Source organism: Triturus cristatus, chromosome 6, assembly GCF_964204655.1.
Source record: "Triturus cristatus chromosome 6, aTriCri1.1, whole genome shotgun sequence".
NCBI classification, from domain to species: Eukaryota; Metazoa; Chordata; class Amphibia; order Caudata; family Salamandridae; genus Triturus; species Triturus cristatus.
In genome coordinates this window covers 900,973,248-900,999,245 of record NC_140589.1, presented here as the reverse complement: position 1 = coordinate 900,999,245, position 25,998 = coordinate 900,973,248, and the positions used below count along the sequence as shown (strand labels likewise).

The 25,998-nt window shown below is 44.1% G+C and overlaps 1 protein-coding gene across 2 annotated transcripts in view; it reads left to right on the top strand.

Moving 5' to 3' along the window:
• Nucleotides 1–25,998, top strand: part of LOC146820763 (MFS-type transporter SLC18B1-like) — a 709,940-nt gene that overhangs the window by 110,642 nt on the left and 573,300 nt on the right. For both annotated transcript variants that reach the window (XM_085611552.1, XM_085611553.1), the window contains one exon: nt 16,036–16,109. In XM_085611552.1, the coding sequence (XP_085467678.1) occupies nt 16,036–16,109 (74 nt within the window). The remainder of the gene's footprint in view (nt 1–16,035; nt 16,110–25,998) is intronic.

Sequence of the window (25,998 nt, the reverse complement as noted above, 5' to 3'; positions counted from 1 at the left end):
GAAAGGGTTTTCTTTTAAGGACACTCATTCCAAGAAGGCCGCCGATGTATCCAGATGTGTTTTAAAGCTTTCCTCCATGCATGCTTAAGGATGTGAATGAATCTTGTCACAGGCAGCAGTTTTTGTTTCACCAACCTGACATGGCGGACAGACCTTTTAGACTGGTAAATGAAAATGCAAAATGGTAACAAACAAGAATCGCCAAGTTCCAAAATGTTAATGAGTAGCCTGAAAGCACTGCGCAAATACCGGGTAACATAAAAAAAATATATACTAAAGCAGAATGGAGAGTGGAGGAGCCAGTGTAGAGAAGAAGCATAAATGAGTGTGCATCCCAGCTGCACTTTAAAAAACATTATTTTAGTGTTTTTAAAGTCCTAAAACGCGGAGAATTTGTTGGGAAATGAGACAAAGCAAAGATTATTGGGGAGCAAAGACAAAATGTATGGGGGAGGAAGAGCGAGAGAGCAAGGAAAAGTGCCCTCTCATGGAATGTTTGAACACAAATAAAGAAAAAGTCCCCTCAGGTATGCAGTGCAAGAGTTCAACTTATCAGAACACTGTGAGACCGAAATGATCCTTGTATTGAACACAATAGGTTGGCCTGTATACAGCTAAAACTGCTATATCCAAGGCAAAGAAGTGGTTGCATATTTTAACAGACCAATAAAGTTAATTGTGTTTTGCTGAATCTGCTGACATTTCGACGTAATATTAGTGAGAAATCAACTTTCTGGTGTTGCACCACATCTAATTACCCAGCTGGTGTTGACATATATAATGGGGGATATTCTCAAGAACGTGCGATAATCATCGCCAACCTAGGCTAAATCAATTTTACATAACGCCGTCTATCACGGGTAACTAACGCAGTGTTAACGGCGTATTCTCAACACGCCGGCAACAGGCGATAGTTCCCCGATAACACATCAAATGTCCGTGCTAAAATTACCGCAACGGCAATTAAAAAAAAACGGAACATGAAAAAAGTTGCGATGGGCTCAACAGCGATAAAAATATCAGCGATAATCTGCGCCAGGCTTGCTATTCCCACGTCAGACGGGAAAATTCACCATAAAAGCTGCCAAAAAATCCCAAAGAACTGAGAAGCACCATGGAGGAAGCTGGAGCAACTACAGAGGCCAACCAGAACCCCACAAACCCCCCCGAGACCCAGCCAGGGACATCGGGGAAGGAGAAGGGCAAGGAGAAGAAGAAGATAAACCCGCGATTCAGTCCGCAGGAAAACAAGATCCTGATTATGGAGGTGATAGAACACCGCCAACAACTTTCATCCCCTCCACTGTGTCACTGGCAACTAAAAATGCAATATGGCAGTCCATCTTGGGCAAGGTGAATGCTGTCGGAGTGAAGAGAAGGGTAGTGGACAACTGCAAGAAGCGCTGAAATGATGTGAAGTGCAAAACCAAGCTGAAACTCACTAACAACCAGAAAGTCGCAATGCAGACTGGAGGTCTGAGTCTGGTGCCACAGCAGGAGCTGGATGAGATGGAGGAAATGGTGTCCACAGTCATCAGTGGGGAGACGGTGGCAGGAGTTGGGGGACCGGACACTGCTCAACATGACCTGACCCAACAGCAACTGGGTGAGTAACGACCAGGGACTGGGGGGACGGGGGGAGATGGGCACAATGGCACACATGCACAATTAAGTATAGCACAGTACACACCCACAATGACTCTTGATCATGCTCCTGATCTCCTTGCATACTGCAGCACACATAGAAACATCAAGTAGGACCCGTCGACAATGTGACCAGAGGGGGCCCTCCCCACACATCACCAATCTCACAACAAACCCATGCACATGTGCTGAACCCAGCAGAGCTGCGGGCCCATGAGCCACACTGACAATGCAAGCAACACTGCATGACGATTAGCATAGCTGCAGTCCAATTATCATGACATGGTGCACGCCACGACACTGAGGTGGCTGAGTGTGGACCACATCCGTAAAGGAGCAGGTCACACCGTGACACATCCACGTGCACAAACAACCCCTGACATCAACAGACATCTGCGGACAAACCATGCCCAAGAGTCACAACTCCCAACAAGAGCCCAATTTACCCAAGTCTGCAACATCTCAGCACTGTATGAGCACAGAAGTGAAAGGCACACCGCCTGAAAGGGATAAGGGCCAGCAAAATCAGGGCTGCAGGGGCGATTCTCCCACAATGCAGCACACACACAGAAGAATCAGAACACATAAACATTGACAACAATGTGGCACAAACTGCAACACTTTCACAACAGAACAGAGGACACAACTGCTGCCGCTTTTGTGTAGAAACTGGCCAATCACAATTGGCATAGCAGGAAACTGTGAGATGATAATGAACAAGTACAACTTCACATTCCTGATGGTGTAGAAATGTCCACTGTCCCGCATCAAAATAGGCATCTCCTCCCAAACAGTCTCAATGTACATTGTCATGCAGTTTGTCTGTAAACTGTCCAATGCGTGAACATACATGGAACACACTGCTAAACTGCATCTCCCCTTTACATTGCAGACGGAGAATCAACACCTCCTGCAGAGCACACCGTACATCTCTTCACTTATGATGAAGAGGACCTCCACACCATCGACATTGACGCCCTCCAAAAGCTCATGGACACCCTCAGCACCCCACCCCCAGGAGCAGGTCAGCCCAGCTGCATCGAGAAGACCCCACTCCCTGCACAAACCACACAGCAGGAAGCACCCACCACCATGGCTGTCTCGCAGGACCCCCAAGACCAACACATGGCATTCCAACGCCGTCTGTTAGATGGCCAGAAGGAGATGGCTGATCAGGTGCGGGTGAGGTTCGACCTCATGGCAGCCAAACTAGATACCATATGTGGGTGCCTAAGTCGCTAACAGACTCCCACAGTCTGCTCCATGCTCTCCAACAATCCATGGCTGACATTGCTGGAGTCATGACTCTGAGACAAGAACAACTGTCTAGTCAGAGTGGCTCCAGCGATGTCACCCGGGAGTTGGGACACATGCGGAGGATCATGGAGAACATGGAGCGGATGCAGGTGGAAAGAATGGCTGCTATGGCTGCACACCAGCGAGATGTAGCTGGGATCTTCCATGCCCTGCAGATCCTCATCATGGCATTGCTGCCACAAGGCCTGGCGCAGATGAATGCTGCTGCTACTACTCCATCCACATTTCCGCCCCCTGATGTATCAGTGCCTCACAGTGCAGCAGAAATTCCACCTCCGGCCCCTGACATGGCACTGCCAGACAGTGCGGCAGACATTCCACCTCTGGCCCCTGATGTGACAAAGCACCACCACCCACATGTGAGGAACATCACACATCAGAGGACGATGATGTGGATGATTCTCCCATTCTGGTAAGAAGGAAGCGGTAGCATTCATCTCCACCACATGGCCTGTTTCAGCTTGGTTCTGCCCTCTAGATCATGCCCTAGAATAACACCTTCCATTGTCCCCGGATACACTCTGCGACACTCACCTTGGCCCTCGACATGGCCTGTCATATTTGGTTTGTTTACCAATGACACAGCAATCAGACTGTGGACTGAACTCTTCCTCTTCCGATGAACTTGTCAATCCCTAAAGGACTCTGGGTGGCCCTCCACGGGGCAACAATGTAAAGTGGGGTTTGCATGGCCATGTACTGGTCCAGCTTCAAAACTCCACCGAATGTGATTAAACATTCTAATTCACACAGATGTGTCATGTCTGTGATCAAGCAAGTATGCGATTGAGGCTAGGTCTTTGGCTTATCCTGCAGCAATGAAGATACACACACAACAGTTGGCATGTATGAGCCAAGACTCCGAGCAGTCTTGCACTCCTTTATTTTTCCATTCGGGCGAGCCCGCCATCTGGGTGCATGCTACATTGCAACATTGTCGATTAAGGTCCGGGTGGCACTGACACTACAACAGAGCCACACGCCATGGTTCTTTTTTTTGGCCAGCCCAGAACTGAACCACACCCTGAGCCCAGAACTGAACCACGTCCAGAGCTCCGGGCCATTTCTTCACACTCATCACACGCCTGCGTATGGGCCGCCGCGCTGGGATGTCGTGCGTTTCGGAGTACGTCTCCAGACGTTCCACCCAGGCTTTCCAGCAGCCTGCCTGGGACAGGGGTGGCCCTGTGACTGTGAAGGGCTCCAGTGGCGTTACCGAGGACATGCTGTTGGCTGCTGGAGGCAGACTTGTGGGGTTGCCCCATGGGACGATGACTTGCGGTGCACTGAGTTAGTCCAACCTGAAGAGCTGAGCGGGTGTGCAGCCTGCGATGATGCAGTGGCCTGGAAGATGGACTGTGACTTGTGGTGCACTGAGTTAGTCCAACCTGAAGAGCTGAGCGGGAGTGCAGCCTGCGATGATGCAGTAGGCCTGTTGGGCCGGACTGGAATGGATTTGACTGAGACCTGCTGGACCGCAGTGTAGGCCGAAGGGAGCAGTCAGCACGCACAGAACTCCGCGGTGCGGTGCCGCTGGGTGAGCTTGGGGCCTGTTGCGCGGAAGCCAGTGATCGGCTGAGGAGGCTGCCAGGCTCGCGGGCCTGATGCTTGAAGATTGCTCCGGCACTTGATGGGCCCTCTTGGAGACACGCCGGTAGCCAGGGCCGGACTCGCCATAGCGGGCACCAGGCAATCCACCGGTGCGCCGCACAGGTGGGGGCCGGTTTTGGGCCACTGGGGGCCGTTTTTGTTACAGAGCCGTTTTTGCAGCACAGCTGCAAAATCGGCCCTGAAACAAAATCGGCCGAAAACCAGCCCTGGCAAAGAGCTCAGTTAAATGTGTAATCAATACATACAGTCAATGTTTCAGTATTCATTTAGTAAGTAACACAAAAGCATACACATAGGCCAAAGCAAGAGATTCTGAAATTAAATTCGTTTTTACTCTGTCGTATGTATCAAAATATTCATCAACATATATACAGGACTAACCCACCGTAAGGCACATAGAACATAAAACAATTAGTGACTTGTTTTATGTTCTATGTGCCTTATGGTGGGTTAGTCCTGTATATATTTTGCTGAACATTTAACTAAGCTTTTGTGATTCCCAACAGAACCATTGTTATTTGCTTCGTTAAAACGCCCAGGTTCTGAGGGTTACTGGGTTACCCCATTATCTTTAATGGCCTGGCAAAGAGCTCGGCGGCATGCGGGGGGGGGTAAAGGGGGGGCAGACGAGCACTTTGCCTGGGCCGGTTTTGGATCCCAGTCCGGCCCTGCCGGTAGCGGTAGGTGATCAGTGAGGCCTGGGTGCGCAGGGGAGGGCAATAACCTCTGGGTGCCAGATGGGTCTGGGGACCAGTGGGCTGAGGTGAAGCAGGCACAAAGGATCGCGCAGGCACCACCGGTCACGGCTGCGACGTCATGGCAGGGTGAGGGTCACCACCCTGGCAGACACGCCCTTGCAGGCGATGATGAGATGTGCGCCTGGTGGCGTATGATGTAGCCACCTCGTTGCCAGTGTAAATTTGGCTGTTGGAAGTGGTCAGCCACGTGTGTAAGCCTATGGTCAGGATATGGCGGACACAGAGACACACGCAGAAGGTCCGCTGTCTTGTTCTGTGCTGTCTCGGTGGTAGTACGGGGGGGTGGTCCTGGGGTTGGGGGTGGTCCTGGGGGTGGTGGCGGTGGGTGTTGTGGCCCTCTTGGGTCTCCAAGCCGCATGATTAGTAGCTCCATGGCATCTGTTGGTCTTCAGATGTGGCTCTGGCCTGGACTCCCTTTCTACTGAAGGTTTTCGTCCTACTTAAGACCAGGAAAAAGCAGGTCTTAAGTCCCTGCTGCTAACGTGCCTTATCGCCTGTTTTTGGCCTGCATCGCCGATCTGGCTGGTCGTTGAGAATATCACGAAGTGGTGTTATCGTGAGTTTTTTTACGGGAACGCCTACTCTGCATATGATTAACGTTAGTTGTTGCTGTCAGCCTTAGCGATGTTTTAGCGGCAGCTATCGCAGGTAAACTGACGAAGTCGACTGTTAGCGCAGGCTTATGAATAGGGCGATAAATCTATCGCCACTTTTGTGGCGGAAAAGTGCCGCTAAATCGGCGATGTGTCCTTGAGAATATGCCCCACTGTGTTTTTTACAAGGAGGCATAGGATATAACTGTCCAAATTTTACCCACAACTTACAGAGGGAGACCTAGGAGTACCTGAATTCAAACTACACTGCATCGCAGCACAATTTTACTGGATGATTGGATGGCCTTGACACTCTGCCTCCTTTTGTAACTGGGTTCTTAGTGGCTGCCCTGGGAGGTTGAACTCTGGCAGAATATTTCCTGGGTGGGAGGTGTTATATGGGCTGAGGCCCTCTGCTGATGGCGGTTTGTGGGCACTATTGGCGCAGATTTCCGCAGCAGAAGACTGGCCTGCAGTTTTCATGCCGGACTTTGCTCGGGCTAATGTGGCAGCAAACCGCCGGACCTGGAGGGAGGCGACAATGTGTAACTGGGCCATCCCTTTGATACAGGCTTATTATTGCCATTCTCTGACCTCAGGGAGGGATATAAGTTACTAACTGGCATACAGCGCGTGACAAAATAATGAGTCTCCATCGGGGCTGATTGAACAACGCAAATATTATTGACTTGGGGAGGGGCAGACACAGATGGGGTTTGACCTAGCAGCTTTAAGACTATTGCTAGGAAGCAGAGTCGGACTGGCCGTGCCGGGCATCTGGCGTTTCCCCGAGAGGCTGGAGGAATGGGGGCCAGTTTTACAGGTGGGGGCCGGTTTTGTCACTGGGGGCTGGTTTTGCAGCGGTGCTGCAAAATCGGCCCCCAGTGACAAAAGCAGGGTGCTTCACACTTGCATTCGCCCCCTCCTTCTTTCCACTCCCGGAGCTAGTCCGACCAAATTGCCAGGACTGCTTTGGGTTCCCGGCCCCGCTAGGAAGACGTGGGCTTTGAATGTTCAGTGGGTAGACATATTCAGGCATACATTTAACGAATCCAAGAACTCCAGGCTGAAGTTTATTCTGTTTATTTACATTGATCTTACTTACCTCACACCAGCCAGATCGCATACAATATTCCTTGCTGTTACAGTAGATTGAGTGCGACGTGGGACCGGGTGAATTTTATGGTGTGAGGCTATTAGCCCCTTATTCCGTGTGGAGTGGGTGATTTAGATCAGAAAAGGGTGGGTAAGCGTTGACTAGGCACACCACAAGCTAATTTGTTTGGCCTCCTGCCCAGACAAAAGGGGGATAGGCTCTTAACTTGCTTTATAGACTTGGCCGTGTTATTCGAGCAGTGGGGTTCTGCTCTTTGCTGGAAATCTAATTGAGCTCTTCAGGTTTCAGGCTGGAGATCTCGTTTTCACAAGTCGGCCCATGATGAAGGAACTGCTCTTCGTTGCTCTGCTTATTAAGCAAGAAAGGAGGGTAATGTAATGGAAGGCGACAAAATCTAATGGAATGAGATGCAGTGCTGCTTAAACTGAGCTAACTTGGCATTATATACTGATCATTCTTACATATGGGGCCTTAACCTTACTCACTTTTTCCAGGGTTAAAAGTAATGTGAAAAGTTCCCAGTACTGTGGAAATGTGTTGTGCACCTTTTTAGGTCTCGCCTAGCTATTGCGTTTACGCAATCGCTATGCGAGACTCTAGTAAGAGGGGCATTTCAAAGTGCTCCCAAAAGTGGATTGCATGTCGAGCACGCGCACAATCACGTGCATCGTGCCGCCTTGCAATCCGTTCGGGGAAGCGCTTCAGCCCACTGGCGCGTGCACGTGTAGCCACAGCCTCGGCATCATACTTCAAAGGGTCCGCTCTCCCGCCTGGAATGCGCTCCCCCGCCCCCGCCACAGCATGCCGAGAGATTGTTTCCTCATGGCGCCTCTCACAACTGTCCCTCCCCCACCACAGGGCTAGTCTCACGGACGCATTGCCATCCATCGATTTCACTTTCATGCCCGTGTTCTCTTTGCCTTTCAGCACACAGCCCGCCCTCCCCCCTCCGTGTTTTCTTGCAGCTTTGCCCAGATCTGAGTCTGAAACAACCAAAATAATAAGTTTGCCCTGCACGCTTTCTGCGCTTACAAAGTTAACATATGCCGCGCTCTTTCCCTTTTCATCCTTCTAAGGTCGATAACATTAGCTCCATTAATTCTGCGTCTAAGGATTTAAATAACCATATGTTTTCTTGCAACTTTAGGCACTTCACACACACAGCCCCACTGCTCACACACACAGGCATCAAGGCAGCAACAGAATGCTCTGAGCCCCACCAGTGTTTGCCACACACACATGCCTCTCGCATCTCGTGTTTTCTTCCAGCTTTGGCCCGTGTTCTCTTTGCCTTTCAGCACTCAGCTTCCCCGTAACCACCATTTAACTAACATCCTGCCACACTCATTCCATTTTCATCCTCGCTTTCACTTTCATGCCCATGTTCTCTTTGCCTTTCAGCACACAGCTTCTCCGTAGCCACCATTTAATGACCATCCTGCCGTAAACACCATTTAACTACCATCCTTTTAGTTAAAATAAAAGAATTGCCTCTAAGGGTTTAAGGAACCATAGAAATACAAGGCAAGGCAACATACACTCCGAATGCCACTCAGAGCCACATAATTACATGCCACATAACTACAATGCACTCAATGCCACATGCACTCCAAATAACACTCAGTGCCAATTAATTACAATGCAAACAATGCAAGATACACTCAAAATAACACTCAATGCCACATAATTACACGCCACTAAAATCAACATACACTCCACACAAAACCACTCAGTGCCACATAATTATATTCTAAATAATTACACTCTATCTCTCTATCGCCCTCACTCACTCTCTATCTACCTATCTACCTATCTACCTATCTACCTATCTATCTATCTATCTATCTATCTATCTATCTATCTATCTATCTATCTATCTATCTATCTATCTATCTATTCTATCTAATCTATCTAATCTATCTATCTATCTATCTATCTATCTATCTATCTATTCTATCTAATCTATCTAATCTATCTATTCTATCTAATCTATCTAATCTATCTATTCTATCTATTCTATCTAATCTAATCTATCTAATCTATCTATCTTATCAATCTATCTATCGTACTATTGCACTCTATCTATCTATCTATCGCATCACCACAGCATCACTTAGCACCACCACAGCATCACTCAAGGGCACCACTACATCACTATGCGCTGCCACAGCATCAATTAACGCCACAGCATCACTCGACACCACCACAACATCACTCACCGCCACCACAGTATCAATCTGTACAACCATTCAACAACAACTGGCTCTAATATGTTCTCTCAATATTTAGGCTTTATTACAAATGGCACAAAAAAAAATATAATATTTAACTTCTGTTCTTGGATTTTAGGCGCAATTAAATACACTAAACATAATCTTCACAAGAGTTATTAACAAACGTTTAAACGATTGCCATTATAATTTACATTAACTTTTATTTAAGTATTAATTATTTGCAAAAATTAAAAGCCATTGTTATTTGTAATATCAATACATCTAAGTCACGTAAATACAACACATATTGCATTACAAATGCTATAGGTGTCACATTTGCAACAGTTAAGACTATTGACATTGTACATGAGAAAGCTAGTAATTTCAATATTTTCAATACCAACACATAAATAAAAAATTAGTCAATTTACAATACAAAAAGCTCAAACTTTCCTAATGCGAGACCTATTGCATTGCAAATGCTTGTTGGTATTGCTGCCTTTTGTGTCATTGCATTAATGATATGAACTGTGCCTGCTGACTAGTTTATTGTTTGACTTACTTTGAAGTTTTTGTTCTTGACAGTATAGGGGATAACTTTGCAACATAATTGTTTAGAATTATTGCTGTTTGTGTGTACTCACCACGGCCCTTATATCAGTATCACTTAAGTACAGATTCCAACTCTGTTGAAAATGAATGAAAACAGATTGTCAGGCCTTATCTCGAAATGAGTTTTGTACCTGGACTCAGCTTACATGTTTGCATGATGTGATTGTACCATTGCAGTAGTTGGAGGAGGGTTTTTGTGATTTGTACCAGAAAGTGTTGTTCACTGTGCATACTTTACTGTGTCTAGTAGTATGGTTAGTGGCTTGTTCAATTACAGTGTTTACAATGACATTCGGGTGAAGAATTTCAGGTAATTGGTGTAAAGAGAAATTCAGCTATGGTGTTTGTGGTGTAGATGGCTTTGCATGTCAAGTCATTCAAGTAAAGTTACCAAATCGTGAGTATTTGGAAAGTTAGATAGTGCTGAAATGAGCAGAAGTGTAGGTGGGGAGCATTCCAATGTTTTGCCGCTTGTTCTCCAAAGCAGATGTCCCTGTTTCATTTGTTTTCTCTGCATGTGGTTTGGTAGGCATAGTGGCAAATTGTCTTTGATGAATTAAGGTCAATTGCCACGATAGACTTTATATGCGATACAGAGAGCTTTGAACATCACATACAGGGAGTCTGCCAAAGTAGGGGTCTTAAGACGTGGTCCATGTTGTACCTTGGATAGATGTGTGATAATAGTTGGACTGGTCCAGTAGACATTTGAACAGTGAGGTGGCATTCTCCTGCTATGATAAGATTGGTATGAATACGGCATTTAACCTTTGAGAAGAAACAGGTTATAGGTAAGAGACTAGGTAAATAGAAAGTAGTATGTTGAGTGGAATAGAAGACACTTCTGAGGTGCTGTATTGACCTGGGGTTCTATCATAGATAATTTTCATGATTGTTGCTAGGTTTTGTACTGAGTTAGCTGGTAGAGTATCAAATATGGGAACGTCAGAAGTTGTCAGGATTAAGTTTTAATTAATTTTAATTACGGTAATGATCACTCTTAAAGTTAGGAATGCTGATGGAAGCACTCTTTTGACTGGTAAAGTATGATGGCATAGCTCAGGGGTCTCTAAACCTTTCTGTAAAAAGATCTACATATGTTCAAAGAAAATTGCCTTGAGCTACTAATATTATTAGTGTTGTTATAGTGGCCACATCTTGCAAGATTACAATAGTGGTCACTCCATGCACGATGACCAGCAATGATCAGCTCAGTGCAACAGGCAGGGTTGCGAGCAGTAACGTTGAAATACTTTTTTCAATTTGGAATGCCTCTGCGTGGGTAATACATTATAGCCATAGCTGCAATGCCCCTGGCACCAGGGTGATAATATTAGTAATATTTCATCATTTACCACTCAAATATCAGCTTCGAAGAAATTTTGGATATCAATTTTTTGCCAAACTTCATGTTACGATTTCTGGAAAATACACACATTTTCAGTGCAAACTCATGTTTTATATTTTTGGAGTACAAAAATAAATGTTACTAAACTAAAGCATCAAATTTATGGCTGGGCTGTACACAGCAGAGATACTTCAAGGAAGATTGAAAACTAACAGTAGCTGTCTAAATGCTTGTTGGAAAAGCCTAATATAGCTGTAGCATCTCAAACCATAGAAGCAAATCGTGCAATAAGCTGCATCATCTAGGTACTGAATAGTTCTGAGAACGGTTATGAAGAATTTGGCAGGATTGGTACTTGTGATAAGTTTGTGAGGAACAAAGTAACCCATTTATGTGTCGGCGTTAAGCCTTGAGAATAGGGTTCAGTGGTACGCAGTGAGGAATTCTACGATATGGAGAAGTGTATTAGTTGCTTTACTGTTGGTTATGGCCTTTAGGTCAATATATCTCGGCATAAGCACCAATTTATGTGCTGCTCACGCAGCAGCCACCTTGTGCACGATTTGATAGTGTATGTGTTTCTAGATGGATAGTCTATTGTTTTACTGAGTAAGGTATGCTGGGTACGGATTTCTAGATTGCCGTCTCGTTTGGGCATAGCAGAGTTTCATTCTGGCAGCTTTAAATCGATCTATTACTGTGTCTGTTTGCAGGGAGATGGTAAATAGGGAGCAGAAGATTCTGAAATGGAGGTATAGATGAGGATATTTTTGAAGAAGTCCGGACAGCATGGTCCAGATTGGACATTACCCTTCTTCTGTTCTTGATTGAATTGTTTAGCTGTAGCTTAGTGATGGCTTTGAGGTGAATGAGAATTGATATTGGCAGAACTCTTGGAATGGGGTTAGAGAAATTCCTTGGGAATGTGGTTGTTGAACATGGGTTAGCAACATGTTGGTGGATTGTTTAGCTTTTGGTGATGAAGTGCTCTGTAAGTTTGGTTCATTGCCCTTATGAAGAGAAGATGTTTGCGTACTGAAAAGTGGGCCTTTGTAGGGTCAACACAGATGTGGTTTTCAAGGAACAAAGTGATAACCTCTAGTCGGAAAACATGCAATAGGGAAAGATAGGGCTTGGTTAGGATGCCAGTCGGACCAGCTTCCATGGTCCTGTCAGAGGCAGTCCAACCACTGCAGTCTTGTCAGAAACGGTTGGTCTGACCACCGGATTACGATGCATGCCTCCTGTATTCCTACCAACCGCTGAAAGACCGTCAACTCCGACAGCCTTTCTCCGACCGCCAAGATGGCAGCCAGAGAAAAAAATATCCATAGGGCAGTACAGGGATCTCCTACCACTCTCTGGTTTACGATGTGTGTTTATGACGACCTGACCGTGGTGGTCTGACAGCCTGCCTCGAGTTATCGGAAACAATAAATTTGGGGTGCATACTCACCCAAATCAGCTTATCCCTGACAGTCTCCAGCATGGATCCCTTTCTCCAGCCCCCCTACACCGCGGAAGCTGAACCCTGAATGGATGCCGGCATGCAGGTAAATCCATAGGTGGCATGTTTCCCCATTGACTGGACTGAGTACAGATCACCACACTCCAGCAATGGGGCACATAGAGCACAAGGCATATCCCCACATATGTCATGCATGTGTGTCTATAGCTCATGATTCCTGTGATTTTACACCCACTTGCAGCACCATATTCGGGGGCATGTGCACCGCCGTAGATGAGACCGTCGCGTTAGCAGCGGTTGCATTGAAAGGGGGTGGGGGGAACTTTCTCAGCTGCAACTGTCGGAACCCGGCCGCGGCAGTCAGACTGTCGATCCGACCGGCATCGTAATCAGGCCCTATTGGTATGAATGCTAATAGTAAGTTAGGTTTAGGTACAGGAATTCAAAACTACTGAGAGAAAAGTACCTGTGGGAACAAGCAGGGAGTGATTTGAAAAGAACCTAGAAAAGTACTAAGTTCCTAGAAAGGCGGACTCATGTTTTTTTTTATGAGGCAAGCCAAAAAAGATTCTGGCCCCAGAAGCCCTCTGATAAAAGTACTCAATATTATAGTTCCTAATTAGCTCGGTCACTGTGAGGATGTCGGACTAAATTAGGAGCAATGGAGATTTAGTCAGGCTCAGATAATCATTGCTTGATGCAATAACCTTTATGCACAGCTCAGTTGTGATAAGTTGAAGAAAATGGTTAAGCAGGGTACCCCATCTAAGATTTAATAGAGAGAAGAGGAGTTTAGGTTTAGGGCTGATACATTTCTTAGTTACAATATAGTAATTTTGCAATGATATAGTGCAAAATTAAATTAATCTGGTACACCTTTATTAAACAAGTGATGTATTTTAGTGGTCTCTACAGATGAGGAAAGTACAGAAGAAGTGTACTGTCAGAGGTCTTAATTACAAGAGTTATTTGTGACAGGGAAACAAGAAAAATAGCAGGATCAATGGTTATTCTCTATGGCTATCCATACTCGAACAGGCCCTAACAGGGAAGTCACCAAATGGAGTCTAGCCTTACCTTGAAATCCCTAAGGTAAAGAAAACAAGGGCGATGGGCAGCCAGAATGATGTGGTTTTGTAACTGGTCCATTTTACTTGACATATTGACGCGGTCACATTTCACCAATCTGGGAATAGGCACAGGCTGGGTGCTTGAGGAGCAGAGTCAGAAGAAATTCAAGATGCTATGTGGGACTAGGACAGGGACCTTGCAAGTAGCTTGTACCGCCGGGGGCTGGAAAAATCTCACAGCATGAACACATCCACTATGGCTGGAAGCATTTTGCAAGGGGCAGTCACCACTGAGGGTTGCAAAACCCACATTTTTTGGGTGCCTAGGAGGATAGTGTAGGGAGGAGGTCAATGGGTGGGGGGGTCTCTCCTTAAGAGGAGCAACATGCAGGTACACCGGAGGATGGTTGAGCCATCAATGGGGTGCGAATCACCATAAGGGGACACATAATCTGGTACTTAAGGGGAGGGGGAAGCCGGCAAAAGAAAAGAACCACTCGGGGTGGTAAAACCTCCATATAGGGGGAAGAAAGAGGCTGGAGGGGAGTAAGCCCAAAAGGGGTTGGCATCATGAGTGGGAAAAAGGAAACTATCTGGGGTAGACATCAGTGGAAGTATTGTTACAGAGGAAAACAAAGAGATCACAGTCGAATCCATCTAAGACCACTGGTGGTCCTACAAAAGAAGATGTTATGCAAGACAGCTTGACGGGTGATGGAGTCTGCAAGTGGTATGCACCACAGGGGTCAAAACAGTCAAGCGATGGCACATGCACCAAAATTTGAATGTGTGGGGATGCTTACAATAGGGTGGCACCACTTGGGACTGCAAACCTCTCTTGGCAAGAAAAACAAATAAGGAGGGTACAATGTAGGGATCAGCCAGGGGGAAACACAGAGCAAGGAATATACAAGGGGATGCGCTCCTTGGTTTGTTTGGGGGGGTAAAGGGATTTGTATTAACTGTATATGAATATTTCCTGAAGATTCTGCCTCTAGATGCATTGTGGTCAATTCACAAAGCCATTTAAAAGAATGTGAAGTAGTACTACAGGAGTATTACTTTACATACTCCTAATACCTTAGTATGATTCCCCCACAAATATGCACATTCATTCAAAATGACATACACATTGTAATCCTATTAGAATTTCAAAATAGGTGGCAGTGGTTGGACGGAAAGGAGGCTGAAATTGTACCATAAGACATATAGGCAGTATTTGCTACCTTAAAGTCTTTAAGCCCCAGACCTGGCACAAGCAGCAGATGCGTTTTCCTATTTTATTAGGTGAAGATTCACAGAGTCCATTGTGCACTCTCCAGTCAATACAGATGCTGCACTCTTTTTGCCCAAGAACCATCAACAGGAGCCCTTTTGTGATTCACATATTTTCTCTACACACGTTAGCAGGGAGAAGACACCCAAGTCCTGTACATGACAAAATTACCAAAAAGCACTCAGTGTATGAAATCTCTCAACATGTGCACAGAAACAGAGCCCCTAACACTTTTGGCAAGACTGAACAGTGACTAAAGTACAGATGAAATGTGAGAAGGCATATTGTAATGATGCATTATTAAATCTATGAGTATCAGCTAAGGCATTAGTAAGTCAGGAATGATGACGCTGACCAGTTACAGCTCTCCTTCTAGGCACTATCAACATCTCTCCCTTCTTGCCATTATCATGTGCTTTGCATAGAGTGCTTGCTGTAAAGCTAAAGCTCTTTAACCAGATCTAAATATGGCTGCATCATTCTCAAAACGTTATAAATGTAATTGAGCCTGGATGTTGGCAGTACTCACTCAAATTGGCTGATTGTCCCTAGGCTATAGTGCATTGAGGTGAGTCAGGGTACCTAGGGCATAGTGTAGTGCACTGGGTTTGCATCCCTAAAAATGTAATGCAGCACACTAAGTTAGTGCGCTTAGATTTTACTGCATGTCATAGATTATTTCCCCTATGATGCAGTAGAGTGAGGTGGTCTCTCACAGGTGCCATGTTGTTTGTTAGAGTCTCTGTGAAGCAGTGCAGGGCAGTGCAGGGCAGTGATGTAAGTTAATGCTTCTAATCTGCAATGCAGTGGGCTAAAGTCTCATATGTGCAGTTCAGTAGGTTGGCAATTAGTAGCAATAGCAAAGAAAGCAGATTTAGTAAAAAACAAACTCAATATAAATGAATGGGTTGTAACTCCCTACCTCTGTGTGCATCTTCTTTTTTACTGATTTTATGTTGGTGGTGGACCTGTGTGTATTAACGTTTACTGTGCTGTGCTTTTTTTCAGCTTGTGCAAATTGGAGCAAAGTCAATGTTTTTAGCTGGAATGTTTGCATCTGGAATTGCCACTATTCTATTTGGGTGAGTTTTTGTCTTAAGTGTTGCAGAATATATACATAAACATATATATATATACATGTATATTCATTGAAAGAACCAAGGTTCAACTAATTTTATAGTTAGGTATATCAAACAAATCACTGAAATTCGCGAGTTGTAATTCAGTGAGCTAATTATAAGTAGCGCTCCCGCTATGCATTGTTTGTGTCCTCACATACAGCATAACTCATGACATGTTAAATGATATCATTGATTACATCACTGATGGCATCTCAAATTACATCTTTGATGACATCACTGATTATATCATCCACATATGTGGCAGTTTGTTAAACGCTTTTCATACTGGAAGGTATCAGAGAGCTACACCTAGACCCAATTTTCTACCACCTCTGTAGTGCTAGATGTTGTAGCCTTATGTAACATGCAGGGCATAAAGAATATATGTAAAAGAACCCACATTTAGTAGAGATTATTCTCTCTTTTTTAATGGTATTTTGGTTGCGTAAGAAACATAATGTCTCCCAGGACAACAATACAATCATCAATTGGTTAAATCTTAAATACCTTTCAAAAAAGTGTTGGGTCATTTTTTACCCTAATGAAATGTACTTGGTAAATACTTAATTTTACATGGATTTTTTAGTCAATGGCTCCACATCTATTCTTTAGTCACGTATAAGGCATGTCTGTAAAAATACCTTACACATATTCCTGAAATTAGCAGAACGGTGTGCAGCATTACGTTGCTCACAATTAATCTGTGACTTGAACCATTTTAAGTGAGTCACTATTATATTATATTTTCTTTGACAATGCGCAATGCCTCAGAATTTTCATTGAAATTCTGGATTAAAAAATCTGCAACTTTATAAATCTCCAGCTTAAAAATTGGTGATAGCACTACATGACATCTCTTCAAATTCAGCATATGCACAGAAATCTAAAGTTCAATAATGTATTGTAAACATTAGCTTCAATTTTTCTCACAGATTTTGGCTACAGTTCTTTGATTCAAGCCACAACCTATTTGCAATGTACCTCTGTAACTCTGACTAGTTGCGCTCAGTTCTACCTTGTTTAAATTAAGGACTGTTTGCACTTAATATTTTCCTAGTAGTTACACTGTGTATCATGTTTACTTTACCATACCAAATCAGACTTGTCTCCAGGACTACACTATTTATATTTCATAGATGCACATAGACTCAATGTATGCTGTATACAAATATGGGCCCTTTACTCCTTTTTTTTGTCCTCATTTGTGCAATAATCTACCAGGAAGCAAGCAAGGGGATTTTGCTCTTACTTCCGACCGGTAAAGTGGTAAAGCACTAATCCTCAATCTTCCTGTCCCTTGAAGTCCAAACGGGAGAGGACCTGTGAGAGCCAGTCCGGATCCATATACCCAGGAGTTATTGCAAAATTGCTTAATCATCGGACATTAGTATCAGCGTTTACGTATTTAATTAACTTAATACACCCTTGAAGATACACTAAACTGAAAAATTCTGATCCAAAATATCCCAAAAATCGAGCTTCTTAATTCCCTCCCTGCTCTCATCCAACGTTCACACCTTTCGTAAGGAGTCCAACCACTCCCTTCTCGAAGGGGGGTGCAGAGTTATCCCATTAATGCAGATCTCGCATCTGGCTAGCAATATCAACATGAACGACAGGTTCCTTTGCTTCCTATGCAGCCTGACCCTTGACTCCTCCTCCTCATTCATAACCCCAAAGATAATTAAACTTATGCTTACCTCCAGGTTTACACCCAATACTGTTGTGAGAACCACACTTACATCATGCCAAAACACCTGGAGGCTGGGACAGCGGAAAAACATGTGTAGGTAAATGTAAATTGATACTTGTATAGCGCACTACTCACCCGCAAGGGTCTCAAGGCGCTTGTATGAATACCGCTGTGGAACCCATCCTGGCTTCCCCTGTGAGGTGTCCACTCCTGGGCACCCCCAAGGTGGAGGCCAGGCATCCTTAGCATTGTGGGGGCCGTTGTGGAGATTAAGCAAGCTATTGCCCAGAGTTGCAGAGTGGGACTCCATGATTGGAATAGGCACTGAGGCGAGAATTATCAGGTCCGTGGAATTTTTGAGCCCAAAACCCGACGAGGTGGGGAATTGAACCCTGGTCCCGGGCTAGACCTCTGCATCAGGGTCTGCCGCTCTAATCATTGAGCCACACTTCTCCAGGTCAGCAGCTTCTTCCTCCCCAGACTTAGGGCAGCTCTTAACCACCTGCTTGTTCATCCTTGTCAGCTTTTTCGGTGACCAATATGCCCTATGTATCATAAACAGATGGTTTTATCCTGAGAGAGGCAGCACTAACAACATACCACATCATAGACATCAATACTTGCCAAAGATTTTGTATGTGCCCCAATGGTAGATCCTTCCTTCAGATTTCTGAGGGAAGGATTAACTCCCCCTCTCCGGCAAGCACAAACAGCCAGTACCATTCCGATACCTTTTTTTCTGTGATGGGCCTTTTAGAAATTTTCCCTCCAGATCACCATTTCCTATTTTGTCCTTCAATAGCGATTTTGCCCAGCTAGCTAGCTGGTAATACTTGAATCTGGACATGCTCCCATTTGACAATGATGACAATTGTTCCCAATCCGCTAAGGTCCCTCCAGTAAATAACTGGTTCCATCTCGTTATCCCTGCTTCTGCTAACGGGGCTGAGAGTTTGTCCTTCAAGCATTCAGGGATTCATAGAGAAGCCCATATTGGGGCATGACTGCTGTAATACAGGATTCAAACTGCCCTTCTAATTTAAAACCATAGCTTAAAGGCTGCATAAAGAATCTTTAGTTTTAATTTCTTAAAGTATTTCGGGTGCCCGAATTTATACATAAACCCATCCCCTTCTGACTTAGTCATGGCTTGTAAATACGGAGCATACTTTAGCTGCTCCTGGATTAAAATTCTCATTGCTTTAAACTGGAAAGCTATACAGTACTGAAACATATCCGGGATAGCAATTCCTCCCTGTTGTTTCCCCTGCAGAGTTTCTTCCACGCAATTCTGGAGGCCTTGGAGGCCAAGATAAAGCTAGTCAGGTCTCCCTCTAATTTGTCAAACCAAGCCTTCCGGAATTCTAGGGGTATTAAAGCAAACAAAAAAGTAAATTTTGGTAATATTGACATCTTCAAGATATTTGACCTACCAAAACAATAGAGTGGAAGCCCTGCACAGGATCTTAGTAGCCTCTTAGTTCCACTTGCTCCCTTCTCAAAGTTCAAACATGCCACATCTTCTCAGTTCTTATACACCTTGATTCCTAGATACCGTCCTTTACCAAAGAGTTATTACTCTGGGAGTTCCATTCATTCACTTTGTTTTTCTGCCAATTTATCTGGTAACCTGAAACCTCCCCAAACTTGCCCAAGAAGTCTGAGATTATTGGAAGTGAGAGTGACAAGTTTATTGTAAATACAATCATGTCATCGGGTATATAGTGCCACCCTCTTCTCCCATCCCTGAAATACAAATGGGAGGATTTATTGACTAACTCTAAGCTTGTTAGCAAGGGGCTCAATATAAATATCAAATAGAAGAGGGGAGAGAGGACAACCTTGTCTTGTACCTCTTTATATAAATATCTTCTGGGTAAGGTTCCGTTTCACCAATGTCCTAGCAGAAGGGTTCTTATAGATTGTTTTTAGAACCCTGCCAATCGCTAACCCCCAGGCCTCACTTCTCTGTAACTTTATGCAGGAAAGGCCAGCTAACCCTATCATAAGCCTTTGCTGCATCAAAGTTGATAGTCACCAAGGGGAGCCAATTCTGAGTTGCTATGTCGATTGCCTCAAGTAATTTGTGTGTTAACTCATGTATCTATCTGTCCTTAATGAAACCCTTCTGATCCGGGTGTATTAAATTATCCATGACCTCTCCTAATCTTGCTGCCAAAATCTGAGTGAAGATCTTATAATCACTGTTCAGCAGTGAGATAGGTCTGTAAGATTCGCAGTACTCTGGACCTTTCCCTGCTTTATGCAAGAGACAGATAGTAGCTTCCTCCCAGGATATCTGTATAGCCGACCCCCCAAGAAAAATCAACTTAAAAAGGCTTGCCAAAAAATGTGCGACATCCTCTTTAAGGGACAGATCGATCTTGTTCGGGAGGGCATCCGGACCGGCCGCCTTCCCCTTTTCAATTTTCCTATTGCACCCACTACTTCTTCAGTTGTTATTTCTTAATTTAACATCCCCCTTTGCTTCTCTGACAGGATTGGAATTTGCAAAACCTTAAAATACTTCTCGACTTGCTCCTCTGTAACTCCTTCCTCTTCTGTGTATAAGGTATCTCCCTGTCCTCACACCTAAGTGCACTTTGCCCTTCTACCCTAATGGCTTGAATTTTATTCTGGCTTTGCTCCGTTTTTAATTTCCAAACCAAAAGTTTGCCGCACCCCTCCCCATATTCAAGCTTGCTTGCCTCCCACTTCCTCCTAACTATTCCCTCCAACAAACAGGACACCTCTTCCTTCCTTTCTCTTATTTCCTCCTCAAGCAAACTAACACCTTGAGTACCTTGTCCTTGGTCCTGCTTCCTAGCCAATTCTTCCAGCTGTTCCAATCTAACCTCTAAGGACTTTAATTTACTCTTAGTAGTCTTGTTCTTAAATGCGGCAATACAATCAGCCTCCCCCTTATGACTGCCTTATGCGCATCCCAGGTTGTCTGTGGTGCAGTACTTGTGCCATTAAATGGAAGTATTCCCTTGTTATCTTCTTCAACTGTATCACCACGTGTTGGTCTAGTAGTAAAGTTCTAACCAACGTCCACCTTGGGGGAGGGCCCCCATCCCCCACTTTCAGCTCCAGATGAACCGCCTAGTGGTCTGACAGATAGGCTGGCAAGTGTTCCACCGTATTGACCATCCTACTCTCTCCTTTTTCCACCCAAAAATAATCAATCCTAAAAGCGAGACCATGTCTCCTTGTCTTAAAAGTATATTTTTGATCACCCACCCACTTCTCTCTCCACACAGCCGACAATCCAAAGTCCGGCATGCAACATCTAAGCACTAACCTCATTTGGGGTAGGTTCGGCTCTACAGATGACTTTATAATTGGCCACCTATCCTTCCTATGGTCCAATAAATACATTGAAATCCCCGGCCAAAATTATGGGGGCAGAAAACTCCAAAAGCTGGTTATACTGGTTCAGACCAAAATAGCCGGCAATGATATATGGTTTCCCCTGGATCTTGACTTTGACTGCCACCCATCTCCCTCTGGGGTGTGAGTAGCCTCCAATATTACTGCTTTCGCTGCTTTCTTAAATATAATAGCCACCCCCTTAACACAACAGCCCTGGTTCATTCAGATTGAAACATCCACCCATTTTAATTTCCTTATTGCCTCCTCCCATTCCACTTTTAACAAATGGGTCTCCTGCAAGATAATAATCTCACTTTCTGCCACTCACGGATATTCCAACATCTTCTTCTTCCTACTCCTTACCCTCAACCCGTTTACATTTCAGGATAGTTTTCTAACCAACATTAAATCTGGAATTGTTGATGGACCTCGGTCCCTGCACTCACCCCTCACCTAAGATCCCTTTAAACCACAAATTCTGACTTATTTTGTCTTTTTTTCCCCTATATGCTCCCATCACCCAGGTGAAAAAGAGTGTATCAAAAAATTGTAAACGACCCCCGCCTACCCCCCCCTGGAGAACCCTCCCTTCCTTCCTTTGGCAAAACATGTTCGCCCTTCGAGGCCCTGCCTGCTTTGGTCCCTACCTCACACCTTCTGATGCGATTTGATCTGATTTATTAATGACTCCACCTCTTGGGGATCTCTAAATTTATGCATCTGGTTTTGCCACATAATTCTTAGGGACGCAGGAAAATGCATTTGTGCCGTTGCCCCCAACAATTTCAGCTCCTGAATGTATTTGCCTAAATCCCACTGATGATCTTGGGTAACCCTGGAGATGTCAGAGCGGATCCGAAATGACCAATCTTCTTTTTTATATATGCCAACCTTAAGCTCCTCAACTAAGATCTTCTCCTTTAGAGAATAAGACTGAAAGTTAATTAGGATTTTCCGCTGGTTTTTCCTTGCCCCAGTTCTCTTGAATGGGTCTCTATGGGCCCTTTGTATATCTTTCTCTAATGCTGATGATTCCAGGCCAGGAATGAACTCACAGAGTAGGTCCACTATAAAGCTTTTAACATTTTCACCTTCCTTCCCCTTCGGGATATTTAACAACCTTAAGTTATTTCTTCAGGCATTATTCTCCAAAGATTCCATCTTATCATCTTATCCCTGAGATCCATCTCCCTCGATTTTAATGTCTTTATCTCATCCTGGTTCTGCTAGTCTTCCTTGCCTAGATCCTTCAATGAGGCCTCAACCACTGCCACTCGGTTCATCAGGGAGTTACTTTTTTCCTCCAGTGCCTCACAAAACTCCTGAATCTTGCCCTGATTCCTTTCGGAGATGGCAAACTTCTCTCTCATATCTAAGATCATAGACTCCATCAGCTTTTCCACCCCAGGATTTGATACAGATTCCTTGGGAATTTGTGGCTCGGCCCGCGTGCTGGTTAAAGTACTAGAGTTACTTTGATTTTGGTTTTGATACTGACTCTGGCTTTGAATCTGCGCTCCATCCTGCCCTCCTTGTAATTCGGGGACCATATTCGCTTCCTGAGTCACTTCCTGATCACTCATTGCTAGTACTTGAAACCTATTGCATAGCGCAATACCTGACCCTGCAAGTCCCCTACCACTCACTTCCAAGACAGGGACGTTTTCCAAGATAATTGATTCACTAATATCAGAATCGGGAGAGGGGGATGGTACTCTAGCTTGCACCTTAGGACCGCAAAGAGGGGGTATTTTAGGCTTGAGACACTTACCCTTTTCCCCAGATGGGGCTGATAATGGTGTGGCCAGGGGTTTGGCGTGTCTCCCCTTCTGTCTTTGGAAATTGTACACTGGCAACGGAGCCAAGCTTTTGTTTGGGGTGATGGTAGAGGGATGCCTAAGTTCCTTATTCACAAGCAGTAGCTTATGCCCTGCTTCAAACTCCCCTCCCTCTGTTGAGGAGTTGACAGTCTAATCACCTCCCCCCATTCCCCCTGTCCAAATTAAAAGCTTGTGCGCTTTTCCTACCTCTCTGGACACTTACCGAAGTCATGCGCGCTTCCCCTTCTGGCCCAAATTTCTTCTGGCATTACAGGACTAGTAATGTAGTGTATTTAGTGTCTTAAAATTGCAGAGTATCCAATAGACTTATGTTAGACAGCTTGAAGCATAGAAAGTATGAGTGTTGCACTGTCACATCTCATTGTCCTTTGTCACATCTCATTACCTCTCACATTCACCCTTTCATTATTCTGTCTGGTGTACAGGACTAATAATGGATTAAAAACATAAGATATATTCAAAGGTTTTAACAAAAAAACTCTTGGACACAGTTTTGAGATATTTAACTACACCCTACTGAACATTATGACATTGTGGAGATGGGCATCCCTGCTGACGAAATAGTATTGTGTGAAACCTTTACAGTTTTGAATTACACCAGATTAATTTTTAGCCCTGCATTCTAAGGTACCTGGAACCTGATGCTTTACCCATGCTTGCCATTGCTTTTAAGCACTCTTTACTGGCATACATTAAGGTGGTGCTGCTGTTGTGTGGACATTCATAGCTACCAAGTGTACCTATGGCAAATGTCACACTTTAAGTCCATTCTGACCTTTTAACAGACACCATATTGTATTCTGGGAGTTGATTTTTTTCTTTTGCTTTGGTCCCACGGTACTCTCTCAGGACTCTCACAAGTCTTGCACAGCCAATGGCAATCCCTGCAGGAACTCAGGGGGCATATTATCAAGGACGGCGTTAAAATTATCGCCGCTTTAGCGGGAGAAAACTGCCGCTAAAGTGACGATAATGGGCTTGATAATATGCCGCAGAGAATTCCCATAGAAGCCAATGTTCACACCGGAACATGGGCTTCTATTGGAATTCTCAAGGGCATATTATCAAGCCCATTATCACCGCTTTAGCTGCAGTTTTCTGCCGCTAAAGCAGTGATAATTTTAACGCCGTTTCTTGATAATATGCCCCTCAGTGAGGGTTTTGCTTCCTGTACCGGGAGATGGCCGGAAAAATGTAAAAGTTATTTTTACTAAGAAATAGTCATTATTATTTAATGTTGGGCTTAAAGGTTATCTAACTGAGTCATGTTATGAGGATGTTTTGAGTTTTTTGTATAAAAATCGCTCCGTTTTTGCATCTTGTGATTTCAGTGGGAGTACATGAAGATCAACGATGCATTTTTGGAAGACTTCTATTGGTTGAAATCATTGTCGTCCTTTATTTAATGGAAGTTTCCTCCTTTTGAAACTCATTTTTGAGAGTCACTTAACGGCTTTCACTTGCTTTTATAAACTCTGACTATGTTTTTGTCATTTAAAAAAATAAATATTGAATATGGCACCAGGAGAGGAGAGAGATTTCTAGGAGAAGGAGATTCCACCACCCAAAACGAAATCCCTGGTGTAGAATTTCTTCTCTTCAGGAGAATATACATTTATAGCCAAGGTTGTCCACTGCACTGCCACCAATAATCAATTTTCACGTGGGACTGGAAAAAAGTACTCACATGGCACAAAGGACATGTGGAAATACAAGTGATCCATTCATCCATGCCACGAGGCTAGGGAACAGAAGGAATATGATGAGGTACTTCCACCTACATTCTCTATACCAACCATTGCTTCTGGGAAGACTGTCCCTAAAGAGTTCTGCAGCAGGGACTGAAAGTAAATTCATAGTACAAGAAAGTGTTAATTTTCTGTGTAAGCTGCAAAACTATTGTGGTAGTTCATGAGCCATCTACCTCTGCCCAGACCTCTCTCGAAATGAAGCACAAATATATATCACACAGATTCTTTTTGAAAACCTCCAGCTTTGATGCCCCTTTTTCTAGTTTTAGTTCAATACTCATTTCCATACATGACAAAAAATACCCCAAAAATTTAAAGAAGTTAAAAAAGAAGAAAACAGTTCTTTGAAGAACTGCCTAGTCTTGTTTAAGAGTAGAAATATGTCACATTTGTCATGTATGTGGTTTAATGTAATGTTTCTACATGATAATAGTCTGCTACAACAGCCTATTTTCTTATAATAAAAGGTAACTCTATTATCTGTTGAAATAAAACTCAAGCATGGATAACAATAGATTTTATCTTCCAATTACAAATATTTTGTATCTGGTTTGTGTTACTTCTGTAGAGCATACCTGATATAAAAGTTCTATTTATAATTTAAAAGCCAAGACATTTTCTGTTAGTTTACAATCAGCAGTTAAACAGTGCAATGCAATGCACTGCCTTGTGTTTCTTTGCATCAAGGGGGGATTTTGTGGATCTTCTATTGGCATTCCAATGTATTCAGCCTTGCATTTTGATGCAAGTCCATACTACAATAACTTGTAGACAAGGATTAGTGCAAAAATGCTGCACCTCTCTGAGATTGGCATATCAAAGAGAAACGTTTGTATTTCTCTTTGTTTTTTTCCCCTTTGTATGTGTGCTACATTCTACAGTAAATGAACATAGAGGAAATCGCTTTAATTGATAGTTTTAATGCAGGAAGGGACTCCATCTTGTACAAAAACTATTCTAACCACGGCAGAGTAACCATTGTAGCTGTAGAAGAAAAGTGTGCAAGGTGAATACTGTGAACTGTGTATAGTAGCGGACTGGCCATCTCATGAGTATTGAGTGTGTAAAGGGAGCAGGCTCTCTGTGAACAGCAGAGTACAGCGGGAACATGTTAGCCACCTAAAGGAGCTTGGATGTCTGAAGAGTCCGGTCTCTCTCTGAAAAGCTGTAAAGGAAGTGAAGGCTGTGCG